General features: G+C 40.4%; 1 protein-coding gene across 10 annotated transcripts in view; it reads left to right on the forward strand.

Annotated features, from left to right (window-relative positions):
* APP (amyloid beta precursor protein) overlaps positions 1-23,108 on the forward strand; it is a 288,793-nt gene that overhangs the window by 199,014 nt on the left and 66,671 nt on the right. For all 10 annotated transcript variants that reach the window (XM_025378892.1, XM_025378883.1, XM_025378884.1 and 7 more), the window contains 3 exons: positions 97-255; positions 20,370-20,498; positions 21,383-21,482. In XM_025378892.1, the coding sequence (XP_025234677.1) occupies positions 97-255; positions 20,370-20,498; positions 21,383-21,482 (388 nt within the window). The remainder of the gene's footprint in view (positions 1-96; positions 256-20,369; positions 20,499-21,382; positions 21,483-23,108) is intronic.

Genomic DNA, 23,108 nt, shown 5'->3' on the forward strand with positions numbered 1-23,108 from the left:
AAGAAAATGGAATAGGATGTCTTTTTTAGAAGACTTGAAATTGCTGCTTCATCCTACTTGTTCAGTCCCCATGGACATATGTGTTTATGATGGCAGCATTTCCAGGAGAAAGTGGAATCTTTGGAACAGGAAGCAGCCAACGAGAGACAGCAGCTGGTGGAGACACACATGGCCAGAGTGGAAGCCATGCTCAATGACCGCCGCCGCCTGGCCCTGGAGAACTACATCACTGCTCTGCAGGCCGTTCCTCCTCGGGTAGGTCTCCCTGCGGTCGAGTTCCCACTTCAGGTCACAGCACAGACAGTAAGGGTGGGGACTGGGAACTGGAAGCCATACAAAAAGAATGAGGAGAAATGCGTTGAGCACTGTTACTCACAGGTTCAACCCTTGTCCATTCCATCTTGAAAGTCAAAGGGTCACAGGGCAGCTGCCTCCACAGGGCCATCTCTGCACAGGGACACTCACACTTCTCCAGAGCAGCCAGACAGTGTTCCCAGGGACTCACAGTGCAAGCCCTGGCTTGATTTAATATTCCTGAGGTGGTGACAATTGATGGCATAGTTCAGGTTCGAACACGAAAGCTGGAAGGATGTCTTCCAATCCCTTCAGACTGCTATAACAGAATACCATAGACTGGGTACCTTATCAGCAACAGAAGTTTATTTTTCACAGTTGCGGAGGCTGAGAAGTCCAAGATCAAGACATCAGCAGACTTGATTGTCTGGTGAAAGCTGGCTTCCTGGTTCATAGAACTTAAATTGTTTTTTTAATCTTTTATTTTTGTTTTTGTTTGTATTTTGCTGTATCCTCATATGGTGGAATGGGCAAGGGAGCTCTCGGGCCATTTATAAGGGTACAATGTCAATCTTGAAGGCTCTGCCCTCATGCCTAATGGTTTCCCAAAGGTTTCACCCTCAAAAAGCATCACATTGTGGCTTAGTTTGCAGCATATGAATCGGGGGTGGGAGAGACACAAACACTCAGACCATAGCAAAGGATTTTAGAAGTAACCTTGCCCAGCCCCCTCATCGTGTAAGTATAATAATATAACTAAGGTCAAGGAAAGTTGAGATTTGGCTGAGTTGTAAGAATTTTTAGTGGACCAGAAGGAATTAGAATTCAAATGTCCGTCTCAGAGCAGTGGCCATATTCTCTGTGGGGAAGCGTTTGTCAGTCATGAAATCAGCAACGATGAGACTTAGTCGTGGTTTTCAGTGATCATTGTCCGAAAAGGCTTGTTGAGTGCTGCAGGCAGAGATGTCTTCACCGGCATTCTGTGGGAGAGCTTACTTGGAATGGAAGGAACATTCTGCGCATGAGTGTTTGGTTTATGTCCACTTGTTCTTTTTTTTCTTTCTTTCTTTTTTTTTTATGAGACAGAGTCTCACCCTGTCGCCCAGGCTGGAGTGCAGTGGTGTGATCTCTGCTCACTGCAACCTCTGTCTCCTGGGTTCAAGCAATCCTCCTGCCATAGCCTCCCAAGTACCTAGGATTACAGGTGTGCCACCACGCCCAGCTCATTTTTGTATTTTTAGTAGAGACGGGGTTTCTTCATGTTGGCCAGGCTGGTCTCGAACTCCTGACCTCAGGTGATCCACCCGCCTCGGCCTCCCAGAGTACTGGGATTGCAGGCGTGAACCACCATGCCCGGCCACTTGTTCTTTCTGTCTGTCATTGAGCGAGGGATATGGAAAGCTATACCTGTGATTGTGCAGTGGTCCATTTTTCTAAACAGTGCTATCAGTTTTTACATTGTGTACTTTGAGGCTGTGTTTTTAGTTGTGTAAACATTCCGGGCTATTAGGCCCTCTTTGAGCCTCTTCTTATGAAGTGATCTTTTTATCCTTTGTAATGCTTTGCTCCGAAATCTACTTTAATATTAATAAAGCTGGCCGGGTGTGGTGGCTCAAGCCTGTAATCCCAGTACTTTGGGAGGCCGAGACGGGCGGATCACGAGGTCAGGACATCGAGACCATCCTGGTTAACATGGTGAAACCCCGTCTCTACTAAAAAATACAAAAAACTAGCCGGGCAAAGTGGCAGACGCCTGTAGTCCCAGCTACTCAGGAGGCTGAGGCAGGAGAATGGCGTGAACCCGGGAGGCGGAGCTTGCAGTGAGCTGAGATCCGGCCACTGCACTCCAGCCTGGGTGACAGAGCGAGACTCCGCCTCAAAAAAAAAAAAAAAAATTAATAAAGCTATTCCAGCTTTCTTTTGATTAATATTAATGTGGGGCATTTTTCCATCCTTGCACTCTTATTGAACTTATTTGTCTTTATATTTGGAGTGTATTTTTTTTAGGCAGCATATAATTGGGTCTTATGTTTTCCTTTGGATTGAGAAGACTGTGTACACTGAGTGAGTTTATGGAAATGGTGTGACGGAATCTGTCATCTTGCTATTTGTTTTCTATTTGTCCAGTCTGTTCTTTGTTCTTCCTTTTTCCTCTTTTTTTTTTTTAATTAATTGGAAATTTTTTATGATTCTATTTTATCCCTTTTATTGGTTTATAAGTTACAACTGTTATTTTACTGGTTTATCTCTTTTGTTGGTTTGTAAGTTATAACTAGTTTGTTATTTTACTGGTTGCTTTAGGCTTATAGAAAACATTCTAAACTTGTCACGATGATATTATGTCAGTTCAAGAGATATTATACCACTTCTCAGATAGTATAAGAACCTTACAAAAAGTACTTCCATTTCCCCTCTCTTATTCTGTAAGCGGTTGTTGTCGTACTTTTTCCTTACTACATTGTTGATGTTTTTCTTTAGACAGTCAGTTATCTTTTAATGAGTTATAAATTTAAAAAAAAAAAAAAAACATATGTTTACCTATGAAGTCACCATTTTGGATGCTCTAAATTCTTTGTGCAGATCCAACTGGTATCATTTTCCTTCTGCCTGAAAGATTTCCTTTCAAATGTCTTACACTGAGCTTGGTGGCTTGTGCTTGCAATCCCAGCAACTCAGGAGGTTGAGATAGGAAGATCCCTTGAACTCAGGGGTTCAAGACTGCATTAAGCTATGATTGCCTGACTGCACTCCAACCTTGGTGACAAAGGGCATTCCTGTCTCTTTAAAAAAAAAAAAAAAAACAAGTTTGAGTGCATGTAATTGGTGATGGAATCTTTTGCTTGGCTTTGACGGAAAATGTCTTTTTTATATCTTTGGTTTTTGAAAGATATTTTTGCTGGGTATAAAATGCTTGGAAGATGATACTCTGCTGTCTTATTTGTGTTGATATCTTTATCTTTATTTCTCTATAAATAACATGCCTTTTTTTTCCTCTGTTTTTACAGTTTTCTCTATTTCACTGGTTTTTAACAATTTAATTTTGATATGCCATGGTATAGTTCAACCTGCCCTTAATTCCATCTGGCCATTTTTCATCTTATCACTTCACATACTGTAGTTGTTATATATAGAAATTTGACCTAGGCTCCGCTCAACCCCCTTAATATTGTCTATATTTTTACTTAACTTTTATATACTGTCTATATCTTTACTTAACTTTTGAACTTATGGAATACAGTTATTACATGAAAACTGTTTAAATATCCATGTTTGCTAATTCTAACACGTCTGTCAACTTTGAATCAATTTTGATTGCTTATGATTGCATGTGGCATTTCCCTGTATCATTTCATGCTTCATAATTTTTTATTAAATGTCAGACCCTGAAATTAAGCTTGTTGAATGCTAGGTGTTTTTGTAATATTCTTGAGCTTTTTTCTGTCATGTAGTTGAGTTACTTGGAAACAGTTTGATCCTTTTGAGCTTTGCATTTTTAGATTTGTTAGGTGGAATCGGAGCAGTTGTCAGCCTAGAACTAGTTATTCCTTACTAGTGAGGCAAGACCCTTCTCAGTCATCTACCGTGAATGTTAAGTTTTCTCATCTGACTAGTGGAAAGAGGCATTATTCCTGTCCCTGTGTGAACACCAAGCACTGTTAATGCTAGGTGATTTTCCCCCTGGCCTCAGTTTCTTTCACATTCATGTACCCATCATTACTCAGCTGTGTTCTCAAGGATCACTCTGCACATCTCTGGATTCTCTTTTGGAGCAACTCTTTCCTCACCAGCCTATCCTATGACCTTGGTCTCTCCATACACTTCATGTCCTCCACTCTGTGAGTCCTCTAGGCTCTGTGTGGGTTTCCCCACCTGAAGTCATGACCTGGAAATTCAGGGCCATGAGTTTGGCAGCTGTAAGTCCTCATTTGTTTCCCCTTTTCAGGAATCAGTGTCCTTCGCTTGATGTCTAGTATCTTGCAGAAACGTTATTTATGCCAGGTGCGGTGGCGTACGCCTGTAATCCCAGCACTTTGGGAGGCCAAGGTGGGCAGATCACGAGATCAAGAGATCACGACCATCCTGGCCAACATGGTGAAACCCTGTCTCTACTAAAAATACAAAAAGCTAGCCGGGCGTGGTGGCGCACGCCTGTAGTCCCAGCTACTCAGGAGGCTGAGGCAGGATAATTGCTTGAACCTGGGAGGTAGAGGTTGCAGTGAGCCGAGATTGTGCCACTGCACTGCAGCCTGGGCAACAGAGCAGACTCCATTTCAAAAAAAAAAGAAGAAACATTGTTTATATATGAATATATTGTCCATTTATTCTGCACTCCAGTCTGGCCACAGAGCAGACTCCATCTGGGCGGTTGAGGGGGAGCGTGGAGAAAGAAACATTGTTATATATGAATATATTGGCCATTTGTTGGTTGTTCAGGCGGGAGGGTAAATCCAGTTCTTCTCACTCAATCTTGGCTGGAATTCTTTGTGCATTTTATGCAACTTAACCAAAAGGTCACCCATTTGCACCGATCTTCCTCGCCATTTTGATTTTTCTATGGATAAAGTGACAGTGCACAGAAAGCCATGAGGAGCCGTTAAAGAGCTCGTGGCATTCTTCCAAGAAGTAAGATACTGTTGACCCTGCTCTACCGATGATATCACTGCAACCTCGGGAGATGGAGTGGCTGGCTCAGGGTGACACTGCTAGGAAGCGGCAGGGTAGAGCCGCGAGTCACCGCGGTGCCTTCTCACTAGAACAAGCTTCCTCTCTGAACAAAGAGCTTTTGAAAAAGAATATTCATATTAGCGTTTTCATTTTCATCTTAGCAAGGCACTTGTCAGGAAGTTTTTTATGTCTGTGCAGAACAAAAGCTCCTTGGTTCTTCTCTTTTTTGGAGAACACGCTTTCAGGAGAGGAGCTGTGTGATCATTTGCCAGAGCAGGAGGGGGTGGTGGGTGCTGAGACCAGAATCTTCATAGCAGACACTTGTGAAGCGTTCCAGCTGAAAGTCCAATCTCCGAAGTCAGATCTTTGCTAAATGGACATTGATGGGACTAAAAATAAGATGAGGACTGAATGGAGGCTTTAACAAATGTACATTTAAATTCTCAGTTTAGTCTCCTCAGCCATCACAGGAAAGGCAGTGGCAAGAACGTTTGCCAAAGTGTCATCTTTTATCAAAGGGGATAATTTTAGAGTGCTTGTAATCATGCTTGTTGTGGGCCTCCGCATCACTTCATATGGAATTAGACAACATGTTCATTTGAAATAAAAATTAAAAACTGGATTAGGAAGAAATATTTTACTGTCAAAAATCAGATCACTGTTGTTGATTCATCTAACGATTCCTGTTAAATTCTTACGTCGGAATTCTTCCCTCCCTCCCTCCCTTCCTCCCTCCCTCCCTCCCTTCCTCCCTCCCTTCCTTCCTTCCTTCCTCTTTCTCTCCCTCTCTCTCTTTCTTTCTCTCTCTTTCCATCTGTCTCTCTCCCTCTCTTTCTCTCTTCTTTCCTCTCCTTCCCTCCCCTCCCCTCCCCTCTCCTCCCCTCCCCTCTCCTCCCCTCTCCTCCCCTCCCCTCCCCTCTCCTCCCCTTCCCTCTCCTCTCCTCCCCTCCCCTTCCCTCTCCTCTCCTCCCCTCTCCTCCCCTCTCCTCCCCTTCCCTCTCCTCCCCTCCCTTGTCCTCCCCTCCCCTCCTGTCGCCTTCCTTCCCTTCCCTTTCCTTTCCTTTCTTGCCTTTCAGCGTCTTGCTCTTTCACCCAGACTGGCATGCAGTGTCCCAGCCATAGTTCACTGTAGCCCCAACTTCCTGGGCTCAAGCAATCCTTTTGCCTCAGCCTCCTGAGTGTTGGGTCTACAGACGTTCCACCATGTGTGGCTAATTTTTAAAATTTTTTTGTAAAGACAAGATCTCGTTGTGTTACCCAGGCTAGTCTTGAACTTCTGACCTCAACTGATCCTTTCACCTCGGCTTTTTAAAGTGCTGATATTACAGGCATGAGCCACCATGACTCACCTTTATATCTTTCCTTTGTAATAAAATGTGGCTGGGTGGTCACAGGCCTGGAGTCTAGGGGGCATTACCTGCCATTTTTGTTAAGTTACCATCTTTAAGTGTTCATTTAAGTTTTAATGTTGTATGGCTTGACCTGGCATTTAGGTCTGCACTTTGGCAGGCAGAAGAAAATTGTAAATCCCTTCTTTTTTGGTGGGGACAGTCTTGCTCTGTCGCCCAGGCTGGAGTGTGGAGTGTGGTGGTGCGATCTTGGCTCACTGCAAGCTCCGCCTCCCAGATTCACACCATTCTCCTGCCTCAGCCTCCCGAGTAGCTGAGACTACAGGTGCCCGCCACCATGCCTGGCAAATTTTTTGTATTTTTTTTTAGCAGAGACGGGACTTCACCGTGTTAGCCAGGATGGTCTCGATCTCCTGACCTTGTGATCTGCCCACCTCAGCCTCCCAAAGTGCTGGGATTACAGGCACAATTAAATCCCTTCTTGAGCACTTATATACATTCCTCTTGAAGACATAAATCCAGAGCTTGCTGGTGGCTGTCTGAAAAAGGTCACATCTTGTAATAGGAGTCATACATAAATATTTCTGAGATCTCTCTCTTACTTACCACCGTGCCTGGAAAATGCAGACAGCTGTATTCAGTAAATGTTATTTGAATATAAGTAAGTCAAAAGTGTTCTTTCTATAGATTCTGTAGATGTTATCTCTTAAAATAATTCTCTCTCTAACCCTCACCAAATTCTACTGTATATTCTCAGATTGTGCAAACATGGGATTCCAAAACAGTGTGGATTGTTTTCAGTCTCTTTGAAGCTCGGATTTAAATCATACTTTTACACAGTTTTTCAGTCTAAACGTGGAAGTGGTATGAGATGTTGTTTTTGTGCAGCTAGAATTCTTTGTTCTACTAATGAGTATCATTTTGTGAGTCCCTGTGTCTGAGTGTACTGTATGTTTCAAATTTCTGATTTAATTATATACCTATAGGCAAATACATTGAATGGTCAACCTAAAAATGCATTATTCAACTCATAGAGTCATATGTATATATGCACATGTATTTAAAATAAGTACTTTGGGCTGGATGTAGTGGCTCACAGCTGTAATCCCAGCACTTTGGGAGGCTGAGGTGGGAGGATCCCTTGAGCCCAGGAATTTGAGACCACCCTAGGCAACATAGAAAGACCCTATCTCTACCAAAAAAAAAAAAAAAAGATTGTTTTAATTAGCCAGGCATGATGGTGCATACCTGTAGTCGCAGCTGCTCGGGAGGCTGAGGTGGGAGCGTGAGCCGGGGAAGTCAAGGCTGCAGTGAGCTCTGATGGTGCCACTGCACTCCAGCCTGGACAACAAAGCAAGACCCTGTTCCAAAATTAAAAATTAAAAAATGAAATAAATACTTGAAATACTACAATTATTAAAACAGTTGTTTTCCCCATGGGAAAAAAAGTTGAGCAGAGCTGTGTCTTTGCACTCAGAAAAAACTCTTATCTGTTGAAGGCTAGTGACTCTTCTAAGTACCAACCCCTTAACCTTTTTACTTTCCTAAGACTTTCTTTGGAAAATCAAGGAGTTAGCACTTTTTCCCCCTGGAAAAATTAAACGCCTCTCCGGAGTTGCAGCACACGTGGTAAATTTCCATCACCTTTGTAGGCCTCCAGGCTACCAAATTAAATACTTAGAGCTAAGCATTCATCATTTCTTGACCTGCCCTCTACAGTCATGCACTTCCTGCTTTTTGCTTTGTTAGGGCTGGTACTCAAGCTATTCATAGCTTCATGAAACAGGAACTAAATGCTGTCTGAGCCTTTCCTCTTGTAACTCTCAGGATTCTACTTATCCTTCATAGACAGAAGATGGTATGTCCTGACTGTTAAAGAGAAATTAGACTTAATGTGATCCTGTACAGTTAAACCAAAGGCTGGATAGGGATTTTTCATTTAAATCAACTTTCTGTTGTAGGCCTAGGTCTGGAAAACCTTAGCACCCCCTAATTAGTAAGAATTGAAGTGTTTTAGGGGGGAGGGGGGAGGGGGGAGGGATTGCACTGGGAGTTATACCTGATGTAAATGACGAGTTGATGGGTGCTGACGAGTTGATGGGTGCAGCACAGCAACATGGCACAAGTATACATATGTAACAAACCTGCATGTTATGCACATGTACCCTAGAACTTAAAGTATAATAATAATAATAATAAAAAAATTTAAAAAAAAAAAAAGAATTGAAGTGTTTTAAAGATAAGGGATACACAGCCAAACCCTTCTTTGTAATTCTGAGATTTTTGGTGTTTTTACAGATACTTAGCATAAATCTTTCATTAGACAGTATCATGATTATTATTCTGACTTCAACAACTTTTGCATTCTAGAGGGAAATGAGAATTAGAAAACATTTTCCTGCACATCTGTCTACTTATCTATGCCAGTTGTGTTGTTTTGATTTTCCCAGTGTCTTACGATTGAAGCCATTTTATCCATACTAAAATTCATTTCATGCTTGTATCTGCTGCTTCACACTCAGGCTCTCAGTTTAATTGAGCAAAAAAGAACGTTGGCAGTTTCTATAGCATCGGCACCCTTCTTTCCTTTCTCATTTTTGAATGGTTCAGCCAAATGTTAAATTTTGCTGAGATCTCTGAAAATTTCTTCATAGAATTCTTTGATAGAACATGAATTGTGTGAGACTCTTCATTAAAGAGCATGGTTTCATCTCTAAGTTGAGATTTTGCTCAAAGCTATTTGGTAAATTTCAGCGGCAGAGCAATAAATGTTCAACAAAAAGCAGCAGTCATTGGAGATAAGTGTAGGAATTAATGGGAGCTTTGCCACAGGTAAACAGGTGATGGCATGAGGAGGTTTTAACCACCTCATAAATAAATTCTTAGCCATGATATGATGTGGATTGCAACTCAACCAAACTTTAATCAATGTGGGTATTGGTGTAACTTTGTTTTCTAAAGCAAAAAAGAAATTGAGTTACTAAATTTGAGCTTTTATATGATACTGCTAATTACCCTTCACCGAAACAAACCAATTATTTCTACTCATCTGTTTTCGTTGCAAAAGAAATTATCTTTTAAAATATATGTATATAGCATATATCTCCAAAGCAAATATGGGACATCTGTGCCTCCATGTAACTGATAATAAATAAGTTAAAAATTATTCACTGAGTTCTTGGTATGTGGAGAGATGAATATTGCGATGTTTAAGGCATTCCACCAGCAGGTTTTGATTATAATCAAAATTTTATAAAGCTAATCAGAATGGAATTAAAAGTTAAAAGACTGCCAGGCAAAAAAAAAATCATCTTTCAGAAAAGTAAATAATTGTTCTATACCTACATATTTAATCTTTATTTGTTCACCATTCATTTATTTTTAGATGAGTTCTGCATACAGTGGTGAGCAAAGGGGGACTCATTAGCTTGAGCACTTCTAAGGGTAAACTCAATAACAAATAATGGATGGGAAGGCAGATGAGAGAATTAGCATTTATTGAACAACATCTTATAAACTATGCTGAATGGTATACATGCTCTTTCAGTAAAACCACTGAGTGCTGTTACTTCCCTACCTTCTGAATGTTTACCAAGTTCAACAAACAGATCTTGCTACATGCAAATGGGAAGTATGTAACAAGAGATACTAGTGGTTTCTGGTTTTCATTAAGTTACATAGAACATTAAGAAGGATGTTGGAAAGGCATTAGCTTAAGAGCTGTCTTGTGCCACTGAGGCCATATTCATCATCCAGATTCCCTCCACAGTGGAGCCCTGCTCAGTCACTGCCTTCAGAATGCAAACAGGTCTTCATAGGATGCCATTAAAACCCATAGCACCGTATGGTTTGAAGCTCTGCTTTCTTCCAGCAAACATACGTATTGTAATGTTAATATATATGTTCATTTTATCCTTGAGAACGAAAATGTATTATGAAAATATAAATATTTAGTTTTTGTAGACAAATAGCACATTATTTAAAGATCCAGTAGTTATTCACCTGCCTGGTATGACTGATATTTGCCCTAAAGAACAGATGGGCAGCAGAGTATCCTCACCCCGGAAACACGTGTGCACACACACGCAAACACAGTCTCACATAAGCTGTAAGGGGTTTATTCATTGTGTGAAAGCTGACCATGGATCCCAGTTTAAAGATGCTAGGTGGTGTTTGGATTTTAAGCATCATTACCTTGAGTTTCCTTATATAAATGTTTTAAAATCAACAAAAATACTCAATTTCTAATAGGTCATAACACTGACTAGGTGTGGGAAAAGGAGAGGGTAAAATTAAAAGAAGCGCAAATGTACTTTTCTTTGAATAGGCTAACCAGTTAGAGAATGTATGAAGCAGGACCGCCATAGTCCAAGTATGAATATGTCCAAAATTAAAGTAGATTGCTGTAAATCTCTCTAAAAGTCAAGAATATGTCACAGTTGACATTTTTCGGATGATCAGACCGTTTGACAAATCTTTGCGAGGGTCTGAGTTAGTTGAAAATATCTTTTGTTTATGATGTCAGCAGCACTGTGGGCTTCGCCGTCTGGGTTGTAATAATAGTTCTGTTCATCATTAAGGGCTTACACGTTTCACTGTTTGACTAAACAAAGCTCGAAGACATACAAGTCCAAACATTTTCTGTCCTTTCTGTACTCCTAGGTCAGAAGATCTTAGCTCTTTATCCATTCTATGCTAGAGTTTGTCTGAAAGCATGAATCATGGAGTTGTGTTGGGTGCTAAATTTCAGTTCTGTATGCTGTCTTCACTAATTTATGACTGTGGTCTGTACAACCAAAATAAATTATTTCTGAGAACTAGCAAAATGCTCTGGAAAAAATTTATGAAACCTACCGGATTTGAAAAAAAGCTCAGCCGGGTCCAGTGGCTCACATCTGTAATCCCAGCACTTTGGGAGGCCAAGGCGGGCTGGTCACCTGAGGTCAGGAGTTCCAGACCAGACTGACCAACATGGAGAAACCCTGTCTCTACTAAAAATACAAAATTAGCTGGGCATGGTGTCGCATGCCAGTAATCCCAGCTACTCGGGAGGCTGAGGCAGGAGAATGACTTGAACCCAGGTTGCAGTGAGGGGAGGTCACGCCATTGTACTCCCCTCTGGGTAACAAGAGTGAAACTCCTTCTCAGAAAAAAAAAAAAGAAAAAAGGTCACTAAATGATGAGAGAATTAAAAACACTCCTATTTTCTGCCTTTTACATAAACTCCTGTCTTTAATTCCCAGGTTTGCCATCTTTATAACCTCTAACTAGGAGCAAGTGATTTAATAAAGGGATTCCTCCTCCTCCGTCTGCAAATTGGAGTTAATTTTTCTGCTCTTTCTGCAGTTAATGTTGTTCTAGCTTTTGTTATTCATAATTAGAAAAGCAAAAGGATTAATCGAAAGTTGAGACAAAATTGTAAAGTAGGAAGATGTCTTCCTCCCTAAGAGGAGAAAGATTGTTAGGGGAAGTAACGTGGAGGCTTTGGTGACACATCCCTATTAGGAAGTGATCTGCTTCCACGGGAAGGAGAGAACAGATGATAGATGACTCCTGGATGCGCCTGTGTTATGTTCAGTACAAAATCAGAGCCGTATCAGCAAACCGGATACCCTGGGAAGGGACATTGGGATAACTCGTTGGCCATAAGCAAAAGTTTTGCTCTGGCCTTATGAACTAAGGGGGTTAATAGAGATTAGTTGTTCAATGTCCTTCCATCTAATGCATCCATATTGTCAAAACTTAAGAAAACACCAAAGGGGGAGAGTGTGAGAATCCACTGCCATTTTCTCCATTGCTTCATTCAAGACTTCTGTGTCCAACTTGGCATGGGATTATCATTTGCCCTTTTATACTCACCTTAAACTACAAAAATCATTTGTTTGCCTTTCTGAAGAAAAGAAGGTAGGTAAATTTTGCAGTAGACTTTAAAAATTTAGCTCAACTCCTGGCATTAAAGACAATAAAGGTTGTGATTCGGAGGTTCCCGTGGCAGTTTTCCCAAATGTTATGTTTAACTAAGATCATGTCAAGCACAGAGAGATTTAACTCTCTAAAGTGTGATTTTTTAAACCTGCACACAATTTACTACATTTTATATGCTCAAGATTTCTTGAAATCCAAGGTGTAAAACTGTGAAAATAATAGCTGTGAACCTGTTTATGAAAGCAAGAGAGAATTCCTTTGTTCAGTTTTGGAAACCACCAGGATGCAATTTAATGCTCCAGGAGAGGGCTTTCTGTGACCTGGAAAGGTTAGGGTGATTCCCCTACAGTGAGTCATTTACTTCTTTCTTGGCAGGATTACGCCCAGGGCTTTTAAAGGCTCTTGACAGTTCACTCCCTTCCATAAGAAACGGGTTCATGGCACAAGTGTCTATTATGATAAGATGCCAGATTTCTAGATCAAGCATAAAGCTATGGAGTGGGACAATAGGACTGAATAATTTTAGTACACTTCCCACGTGAACTGTCAAGTAATAAGCTACATATTCAGACCATGACTGGCATCGAGTCATCCTGCCATTAGTCAAATGTATGAGACTTTTCCCAAGTCCCAGCAACGCCAAATTTGAGAAATTGTATAAAAGAAAAATGAAAAAGTAAATGCATCTGAAAAATGGGGAAAATAATTTAAAAAATGTACTAGCACTGGGGGCGGTGGCTCACACCTGTAATCCCAGCTCTTAGGGAGGCCGAGGCAGGTGGATCACCTGAGGTCAGGGGTTTGAAACCAGCCTAGCCAACATAGTGAAACACCATCTCTACTAAAAATACAAAAATTAAGTCGGTGTGAGGGCATATGCCTGTCATCCCAGCTACTCAGGGAGCTGGGGCAAGAGAATTGCTTGAACACAGGAGGTGGAGGTTGCAGGGAGCCGAGATCACGCCACTGCACTCCAACCTGGGCTACAGAGTGAGACTCCATCTCCAAAAAAAAAAAAAGTATTAGCTTTTATCAGGAAAGGCCGTTAAATTTTCTTCAATGTTACCCACATCAATTTGCCATCAAACTAGAAGAACACAATATGTGAGATGTTTTGAAATTAATGAAACAAATCTTTTTGAGATGAGTTTGTACATGCTGTGAAGTCCATTAAATATTTTCTGGGAAGAGTTCCCAGTTAAAACTACTTTCCAAAGCACCCAAGCACACTATATAGATAAATCAAGTGGGTTTATTAATATCAATATTTCTGTGAAAATTGGGGAGGCCACTGTTCTGAGGAACGAGGTGCTTGTTTTCTACTTGAAGACCACGAAGGATATTCTACACTACTGGGCCTATTTCTGAAATTGTATCTAGCTGTAGTTTACCCATTAATTTAACTAACAAATATTTGTAAGCAACCAAATTGTGGCAGGAACTGTGCCTAGAGGTAGAAATACGTTACACTGTTGTTTCCAGAGAGGAAAATGAGTAATGTTCTAAAATGTAAATCTTATGTTTCTCTTTCCTCTTGCTGTAAATGATGTCTAAGCCATTTTGGTAGTGCCTATTCTGAATCCTTTAATAAATTATTTTGAATGATTTTTGTAAAAGACAGTGTGATTGTGAGGTGAGTTTAGTACAAATTTAAAAGTGCCACATCAGTTGCAAACAGCACATAATTGTGAGCTGAACACTCTTTCAGAAACAGTAGTGACAATAAATAGGATTCGGTATAATTAGTCCCCCTGCGACACATCTCTTCCTCTGTTCTTTGCCATATATGTTAATAATAAGATTAGCCATCTAATGCCAGTATAAGCAGACTGTAGTATTAATACACAGAAAAATTATTGCTAGTAACAGAAGATTTAAAGACGTGAGGGTGATCCGGATTACATGCCTGCAGTTTAAAAGAAAAAAAAAGTGTCTCTTAAACTCTCCTTATCAATATCCTTTTCGTGAGCCACTAAATTCTTACGTTTTTCTGATCATATGAATAACCCATCTTATATGAATATTGTGACAATAGTAATAGCAATTACTTTCAGAGAATATGTTTCTATAGAGATAACAGAGGGGGTTTTATTCCCTACCATTCCTGTATGAAGGTTTCTGCATTTTCAATCAAAATTTTAAGAAATTCATCTATGTCCTAGCGTAATAAAATAAACCTCACTAGACAATCAAGAGACCGTGTTATTCTTAGATTCATTATTATAGCTCTAGAAATAACAAATGTTAAGCCTGGAGGATTTGTATTTTGGCCAAAAGTTGTAAGGGCAATTATTTGTTTATTTGAATGAAATATGCATGAATCATATCAAAAGGAGGGAGGTCTTTTTTTTAACCTAAACAAAAATATAAAAGTATAGGGAACTGTTACCTGTGTGAACCCCACAAATCTGAGACAGGTCTCAGTTAATTTAGAAAGTTTATCTTGCCAAGGTTGAGGGTGCACCTGTGTCACGGCCTCGGGAAGTCCTGACGACGTGTGCCCAAGGTGGTTGGGGCACAGCTTAGTGTTACACATTTTAGGGAGACATGAGGCATCAGTCAATGTATGTAAGAAGTACATTGGTTTGGTCTGGAAAGGAGAGACTGCTTGAAACAAAAAGCAGGAAGACCTGAAGTGGGGAGGAGGCTCCTAGGTCAGAGATAGGTGAGATGAACAGTTGCATTTTTTGAGTTTCTGATTAGCCTCTCCAAAGGAGACAGTCAGATATGCGTCTATGTCAGTGAGCAGAGCGGTTGGCCCTAAGCAGTTCCCAGCTAGACTTTTCCCTTTAGCTTAGTGATTTGGGGGCCCCAAGACTTCTTTTCTTTTTACACCTGTTTTTTTTCTGTCTTAACTCAAAGTAGTATTTGTTTCTGAGGGATAGACATAACTACCATTTTATTTGGTATGATTTATTTGCCTACTGTCCAACAAAGAAGCTAATCTGATTTTGTTTTCATTTCCAAGCATGATTCCTAGAAATGTGTTTAGGTGGCCAAATCAATGAAGCAGAACCCTGTATGTCATTCATTTATTGGGAGATACCCTAAGGTCTTCCTGAATTATCTGATGTTCCCAGGCTTTGCTTATCCAATAGGCATTAGGAAGAAAGGGCTTCAGTTTATGTAGATTCTCACACAATGCTCATCTCAGCTCAGATAAACAGTGAAGGGGTTTCCCAGGTCTCATTATCCCTGGAGGAGCTGAGGCCTGGGGAATCTTGAGAGCCTGCTTTGCTACTCTGTTATTGTGGCAGGCCAAATCTCACTAATGCCAGGCCTCCGTAACAACTGTTTCAGCACTGACCCAGTGGTTAAGTTAAATACTAAAAGCTAAAAAAAGCCGGTGCCCTTATACAAAGGCCGGAATGTAACAAAAGCCTACCAAGAGTTTTGCCTAGGCCTTTCCTGGCAAAACAAAGGAATTCTTACTGGGACCCATTTAGGATTAACAAGTTTTATTGAGGGTCTGAAGAAACTCTCCAGGCCTCCACAAACAAGTTTACTGGGGTTCTAAAGAAACTCCCCAAACCTCCCTGATTTAGCAGGAGACAAGATAAGGGTGATCACCATAGCACCTGGACCCATTTAGATTAAGTAAATTTACTGAGGCTCCAGAGGAAGGTCTTCAGGACTCAGAGCTTAGTTACAGATTAAAAGAAGTTAATCACTTATGTCTTGAGATGGATGTACACGTATGCGTAGACATATAACTTAGAAGGCATATAAGCTCTGGAAAACTTTGTAATTTTGAGTTGGTCTGGCACTAATTTCCAGGCCGTCTCCCTGTAACAGGTTACAGAAATAAAAACTCTCTTCCTCCCCAGTTCATCTGCATCTCTTTATTGGGCCATGAGATATAGTAGCCCGACCCTCAGTTCAGTCCGGGAACATTATCATCAAACTCTGGGGATTTTCAGGGTAAGTTAGGAATATATTTTGAAGCAGAATGGCAGTAGTAAATGAGATCAGCAATTGAAAACATGCGAAGACATTCACCATTTAATTATCCGTCTCAATAGAAGATAAGGATGAATTTAGCACTAGAAACCATGAATGTCACAAAAGCCTAACTTTAATACCTTGAATCACTTTCCAGTAATCCTAATCCTTTATCCAGATTGACAGAGGACATTCCTATCTTGCTATTTCTTCTCCCCACACATTAGCTTAGTAATTAGCTAAATAATTTTATGCATTAGCTAAAGAATAATGGAACTCCAGAAACCTAGGACAGTAATTGAGAGACTGAACAAGCTAAATCTGAACCTTCTGCACAATTAAAGGAGCTGATGTTAGCATGGCCCACAGAATATTACCTGCACTTATAAGAACTAGAAAGTCAGGCAAGTACTCCTGGAACAGACTGTCTTTTCTAACCATGCAGTTATTTCTTTGTTTTTAACTTTGTTTTCCTTTGTTTGTTTATTTGTTTGTTTTTGAGACGGAGTCTCATCCTGTCGCCCAGGCTGTAGTGCAATGGTGCAATCTCAGCTCACTGCAGTGTCTGCCTCCTGGCTTCAAACAATTCTCCTGCCTCAGCCTCCCAAGTAGCTGGGACTACAGGCACCCGCCACCACGCCCAGCTAATTTTTGTATTTTTAATAGAGACCGGGTTTCACCTTGTTGGCCAGGCTGGTCTGGAACTCCTGACTTCGTGACCTGCCCGCCTTGGCCTCCCAAAGTGCTGGGATTATAGGCATGAGCCACCGCGTCTGGCCAGTTTTTAACTTTGTAAATTGCTTTATAGAACTATCTTAAACTGGGTGCATTTTAGATTCTCCTTGAAGGACCAGATCACAAAGTAATTAGGAGAAGAGGCTCTGGAGCCAGGCAGTGAGACTAACCCGTTCTCACTCTAATACTAACTAGCTGTGTAACTGTGGGCCAGGGATGTAGCCTATGTAACCACAATCTCCTTTGTGCTTCATGCCTCACCAATAAGGTGGGGAGAGCTGCTATGACTCTGTCGTAGGGCTGAGATGAAGATTTGATGAGTTACCAGCAAAAAGCATTTAATATACTGTCTCATTCAGAAGCAGTCAATACACATTGAACTCTTATTACCTAGAGGAAAGAAAGGGGTCGATGATTTATAGATAAGGCCTGAATGAAAGAAATAAATGTGTATTGAGTATGAGCAATGGACTACACGCCATGCTGGGTAACTATCACAGAACACGTTTAATCTGAAAATACTATCTGAAAGATACTGCCATCTGAATTGCATAGATGGGAAAAGTCAAGGCTTTCGTGTTTATTTTTAAATGTATGTTAACATTAATAATTAATTGGCTGAGTGCAGTGGCTCACACCTGTAATCCCAGCACTTTAGGGGGCCGAGGCGGGCGGATTACGAGGTCAGGAGATGGAGACCATCCTGGCTAACACGGTGAAACCCTGTCTCAACTAAAAATACAAAAGAATTAGCTGAGCGTGGTGGCACATGCCTGTAGTCCCAGCTACTCAGGAGACTGAGGCAGGAGAATCGCTTGAACCTGAGAGGCGGAGCTTGCAGTGAGCCGAGATCGCGCCACTGCCCTCCAGCCTGGGAGACAGAGCGAGATTCCGTCTCAAAGAATAGTAATAATAATAATAATAATAATAAGTGGTAACATATGCTGTTTGTGGTGATAGTAGAAGAAAAAGGGAGATCCAGATGTTGGTTATCTGAAATGACCTCCACGTTCTCTAAATTGAAATTTAGCTTGAAGTAGTAATGCCAAGGCCAGCCTGGGGCCATAGCATCCTGGTACACCTGCTTGTTGGTGACAGTCCTTTTAGGACAAAATATCGTACAGAAACATTCATAGGTAACTAACTGGAAAAAAAGAAGTTATGATGAAAAGCAGTTCTTCCTTTTTTTTTTTTTTTTTAATTAAAAGACAGGCTGTTACTCTGTTTCCCAGGCTTGAGTACAGTTGTGCAATCAGGGCTCACTGCAGCCTTAACCTCCTGGGTTCAAACAATCCTCCTGACTCAACTTCCCAAGTAGCTGGGACTGCAGGCATGTGTCACTGCACCTAGCTAATTTTTAAATTTTTATTGTAGAGACAGGTTCTTGTAATGTTGTCCAGGCTGATCTCAAACTCTTGGCTGCAAGTGATCCTCCTGCCTCAGACTCCCAAAGCAATCCTTACTTTTTTACTTGAAGTGCTTTTTTTTTTCTTATTTAAACTCTTTAAAGAAAAATTCATCCCATTTTCTTCAAAACAATAAATCCTTTACAAGGGAGAAAAATGAAATAGAGCAACTAAGAAAGCATCCATGAGGGCCAGGAAGGAACATCATGATTAAATGCAATTAGTTGCAACCCCTTCTGTCTCCAACCTTGGATGTATAAGGGGGATGTTAATAGAACTAGAGATTTCTAAGACCTTGGTGCTTAATAACAAGCAAGCATTGAGGGTGGTTGGGTAAGATCCTGATCACACAACTCTGCATATCAAATACCCTTAACAATCAACAAGAGTCAGCCTTTAATCTCTGATGTTTTCAGATGTGCTTTTTTTTTTTTAATTCACATGTATAACCTGTCCTCTTTTCAATATAGAGATCTAGCTTGTCTGTCATTACCTCTTTTACTGCTTTTCTTCTAAGATTTAAAAGGTCATATTCTGATTTGTAAATTCGACCAGATTTCACAGTACAGATGAGAGTTGTAATGATATGTTGCCAAGAACTGTTGCAAGCTGTGATGTCTGTCTGGGGATTATGGAGCAGCACATTTCTTTTAGGAAAAAAGAATAAATAAGGCAGATGAGTGCAAGTTTGTTTTATTTTTATTGTGTATATGTATTTGTTTTCTCGAGTATAGGAGCATGGCCTCTGTGGCAGGCATTCACCAAGCAAATACAGGGCACCCTCTGGGTCAGGCACTATGTTTTTGGGGTTCCAAATAAAAAAAAAAAAGAACAAATCCAGCCCTATGGATCTCACATTAAAGAGGGGAGTAGGAATCATACATAATTTAATAAGTTGAGTTAGGTACGTTAATGGGGATTTGCACCATATTTCATGGGAGCACAGAAAAAGGGGACCTCGTTCCACCTGAAATGGCAGGGAGATGGCTCCTAAGTTAACTAAGCAAAAGGGGAAGGAGAGGCACATCCCACAGAACATGGGTAACACAACAGAAGCCCCATTACCCTCCGCCCCACCGCCACACACACCATCTCTGGAATAAATTTTGTAGCTTCCAACTGGTTTTCAGGGTACTCATGACACATGGGTTAATAATAACTAGGTTTGCCCAAATGACCAAAATTCTATTCCTGACATGAATTTTCACAGCTGGTTTTTTGTTTGTTTGTTTTAATGAAGAAGAAATGTGTGTCTTTGGAAATCATCCTACAAAATCATATAGTGGAAAGGATATAGTGATGAAATTGTTGAAGACCAGGGAACCTTTGTCCTTACTTTTTATTAGGATGGATGTTTTCAGGTAAAACTAAACTAAAAATGAAATGGAACCAATCAGAAAGAAAATAGGAGCACTTAAGACAATGTAATTGTTGCTGAAAGAAGTAGAATCTGATAGCTCAGAAAGAACTTAATTAAATTTCAAAGTAAAATAAATACAGTTTAGCAATGACCTTTCTCCTAGAAAAATATAATGTCTCTTACAGCTCACTTACTCCTTGGCTTACAAAATAGTGGTTAAATTTCCTGGTTTTCTCATTTTGATTATTGTATATTACATGTTACTGGTGATGGGATTATCTGTGCGACATTACTCTGGTCTTCAGAATACGCACGTGGCAATGTAGTCTCACATATACCTCTGTATACTTGGGTGGGAAAAGAGAAGGACCTAACTTAACCTGAAAGACCTCAAATCTATTCTCTTTCTATAGCAGAATACTCCTATTTAGAAAGAAAATATTGAGTAAGGAGGACAATCATCGTATATGTCGAGAATGCTAAATGCTCTTGTGGAAATGAAAAGCAGCCGATCTAAGTAATTACCCATTAAGAAAGGAGTAGGAGAAATGTTTAGAAGGGAGACCTGCAGAAAGATGATTCACAGCGTGTTCACATCACCAAATGCATTAGTGGAACCTCTAACCCAACGCCAGTGGAAGAAGCAGTATTTTGCACAAACTTGAAAAAGAGTTTTTCATTTTCCTCCCACAGCCTCGTCACGTGTTCAATATGCTGAAGAAGTACGTTCGCGCAGAACAGAAGGACAGACAGCACACCCTAAAGCATTTCGAGCATGTACGCATGGTGGATCCCAAGAAAGCTGCTCAGATCCGGTCCCAGGTACACGCGGGGTATAATCATCTTCTGCAGTTTGACAATCCAGGATTCTTGCTTCTTGGGTTGAAGACAGGATCCTAGGCGTTCTCCGAGCACCTATAGGTGTTTTCCCTGTGGCAAGAGCCACAGGGTAAACTTCTGGTAAATTCTAAATTCTTCTCTTAAAGCAATATGTGGTTTGGCAATTTTCTTGACTTGTGAAAATAACAAGAAATATAAAAATCTTAATAGTCTACTGCTGATTGCTAAGGAACTGATTAAAACCAATGACTAAAATGAGGAAAACAAAAGTTGTGTGAACTAAAATCTTGAAAACTGGTTCATAAGTATGGCTTGCAATCATAAACCTACCGCAATGTTTAGATTTAATGTGAGCCTAAATGAAGCCCAGTAATAATGTATTTTATACTCCCCACTTCCCAGAGGCTGAAAACTGGGATCCACCTTAGGAACTCTGAAATTTTAAATTTTCTTGAATGGAAGAGTTAAAAATATATATATAGTTAGCATGAAATAGCCAATCAAATTGAGGTATGTTGTTTTCTATGGGGAAATTTGCAAAGAAATGTATTGAGGGCATCAGGGTCTGTTGAGAGAGCCTCAGTATTAGGAATCAGACTTGGCAGAGGTGGCCTTTTTAATTGGCTGTTATAAGCATGCAAGATAATGGTCAGTTTAAAGATAAGCCTTAAACCTGAGCTTAAAAGTTAGAGAACAGAAATAGAGAACAAGAAAAATAAAGTTGTCCTTTCCATTAAACCTTTTAGCAATAGCAGTGTTTGCCAGTTTTATTTTGGAAGCTTGTATCTACCTGCAGTGCTTGGTAAGAAAACTAACCATTCCTACCCCAGACATAGTTGACCTGGAGTTGTCATCCTTTAATGCAGGTTATGACACACCTCCGTGTGATTTACGAGCGCATGAATCAGTCTCTCTCCCTGCTCTACAACGTGCCTGCAGTGGCCGAGGAGATTCAGGATGAAGTTGGTAAGTAAGCTGTTCTCTTGATGCTGCACTTGGAAATATATTTTCCCCCAGAGGAAAAAGTTATCTGTTTGAGGAATATGAAAGTTAATAGAACAGGTTGTCTTTTATGATGAAACTGTCAGGATGGAACTAGCTTTCTAGCCTTAGCAATTGAATCAGTTCTTAGAACCTCTCCATACTTGTAAGGCTGGAGGAATGTCACCTGATTTAGGGTATAGTTTTATAATAATTGGACACTTGTTATTGAATTGTACATGGCAGCATTATTTTCTAATTTGCCCAGTCTTGTTATGGCTCTCAAATTATGATGCTTTGGTTCTTTATAATTAATGGGGGGGAAAAACTCATTTTTCATCTTTTGAGGGTCATGATTGTTCCATCTTACAAATGGAAAAGCTCAAACTGAAAATTTAAGTAATTTACTGGCCTGTGTCACATGCATTCTGAGTAGCACAGCCAAAACACATAACTGTGACTTCTGACTTTGAGGTTATTGTTATATTCAGTAAGTCACAGCTCTCTTTGATGGCGGAGCGGGGAAGCCATGTGGTTCTTTGAACCACATCGTTGTTTAAACTGAAAAGATAGTAGGCTATTAAACTTGTATTCTGAAATAATTATACTCTCACAAGAACCTGGAAAAATAGTACAGAGAGGGCCCATGCGTCCATCACCCACTTGCCTCACCAGTGACGTCTTACATAACTATAGTCCATTATCAAAACCAGGAAACTGACATTGTGTGCCCACTGCCTTTTATGTCCCTACTTTTCCGAATGACTTTCCTAATAACTAATGATTTCATTTAAGGTCTCCCATTTCTGTTTTTCTGGGAAAGGGAATAAAATATCACATGAGTCTCTGTCAACTGCCAAAATGCCCATAACTATTTAACTTTACTTCACAAAGGTACATAGATAACAATTATGTTGGTACATCTTTCAACGTAAGCATATGTACCTATCCTGGAGATTTAGCGTGTAGTCTACCAACATATAAGCAGTATGTATCTGGCATATCCTTCCCCATAAAGAATCGTGCCCTTTGTTAATTGGGTTGGAAATAGATACAGGTTATCATCTGGAATCAGAACTCCCAGCATGTTGTTGATGGATGTACCCATTACAGTAAGTCCAACTTTGAAGTGCCTGAAACACCACTCAAGAGAACAGCTGGCCCTCACTTCTTCCATTTTGTGCCAGTGTTATTCTGCTCCTACTTTCCTGACTTACACGGCCTTGTAAATGTTGTTTGTATTGCTGTGAAATAGTTGGCATGTGTCAGGTGATGATGTTCTGTTTAGTACTGCACATTAATCGATGGAATCGGAAATTATACTTTGAGCTGCGTAACTTGCAAAAGAAACCTCATTATTCAGGGAGGCACAGTGTCCCAGCACTTTGGGAGGCCAAGGCGAACAGATCACATGAGGCCAGGAGTTTGAGACCAACCTGGCCAACATGGTGAAACTCCTTCTCTATTAAAAAAAGAAAAGAAAAAAAGCAACTTCATAGTGTGCCAAGCTTTTGTTCAGAAGGAGCAACTCAGTGTTGAGCAAGAATTCATGACGATAGTGGAGGTGGAGTTTTTAGTCTACACCGTGAATTGAGAACAGAGATTTCCAAT

Source organism: Theropithecus gelada, chromosome 3, assembly GCF_003255815.1.
Source record: "Theropithecus gelada isolate Dixy chromosome 3, Tgel_1.0, whole genome shotgun sequence".
NCBI classification, from domain to species: Eukaryota; Metazoa; Chordata; class Mammalia; order Primates; family Cercopithecidae; genus Theropithecus; species Theropithecus gelada.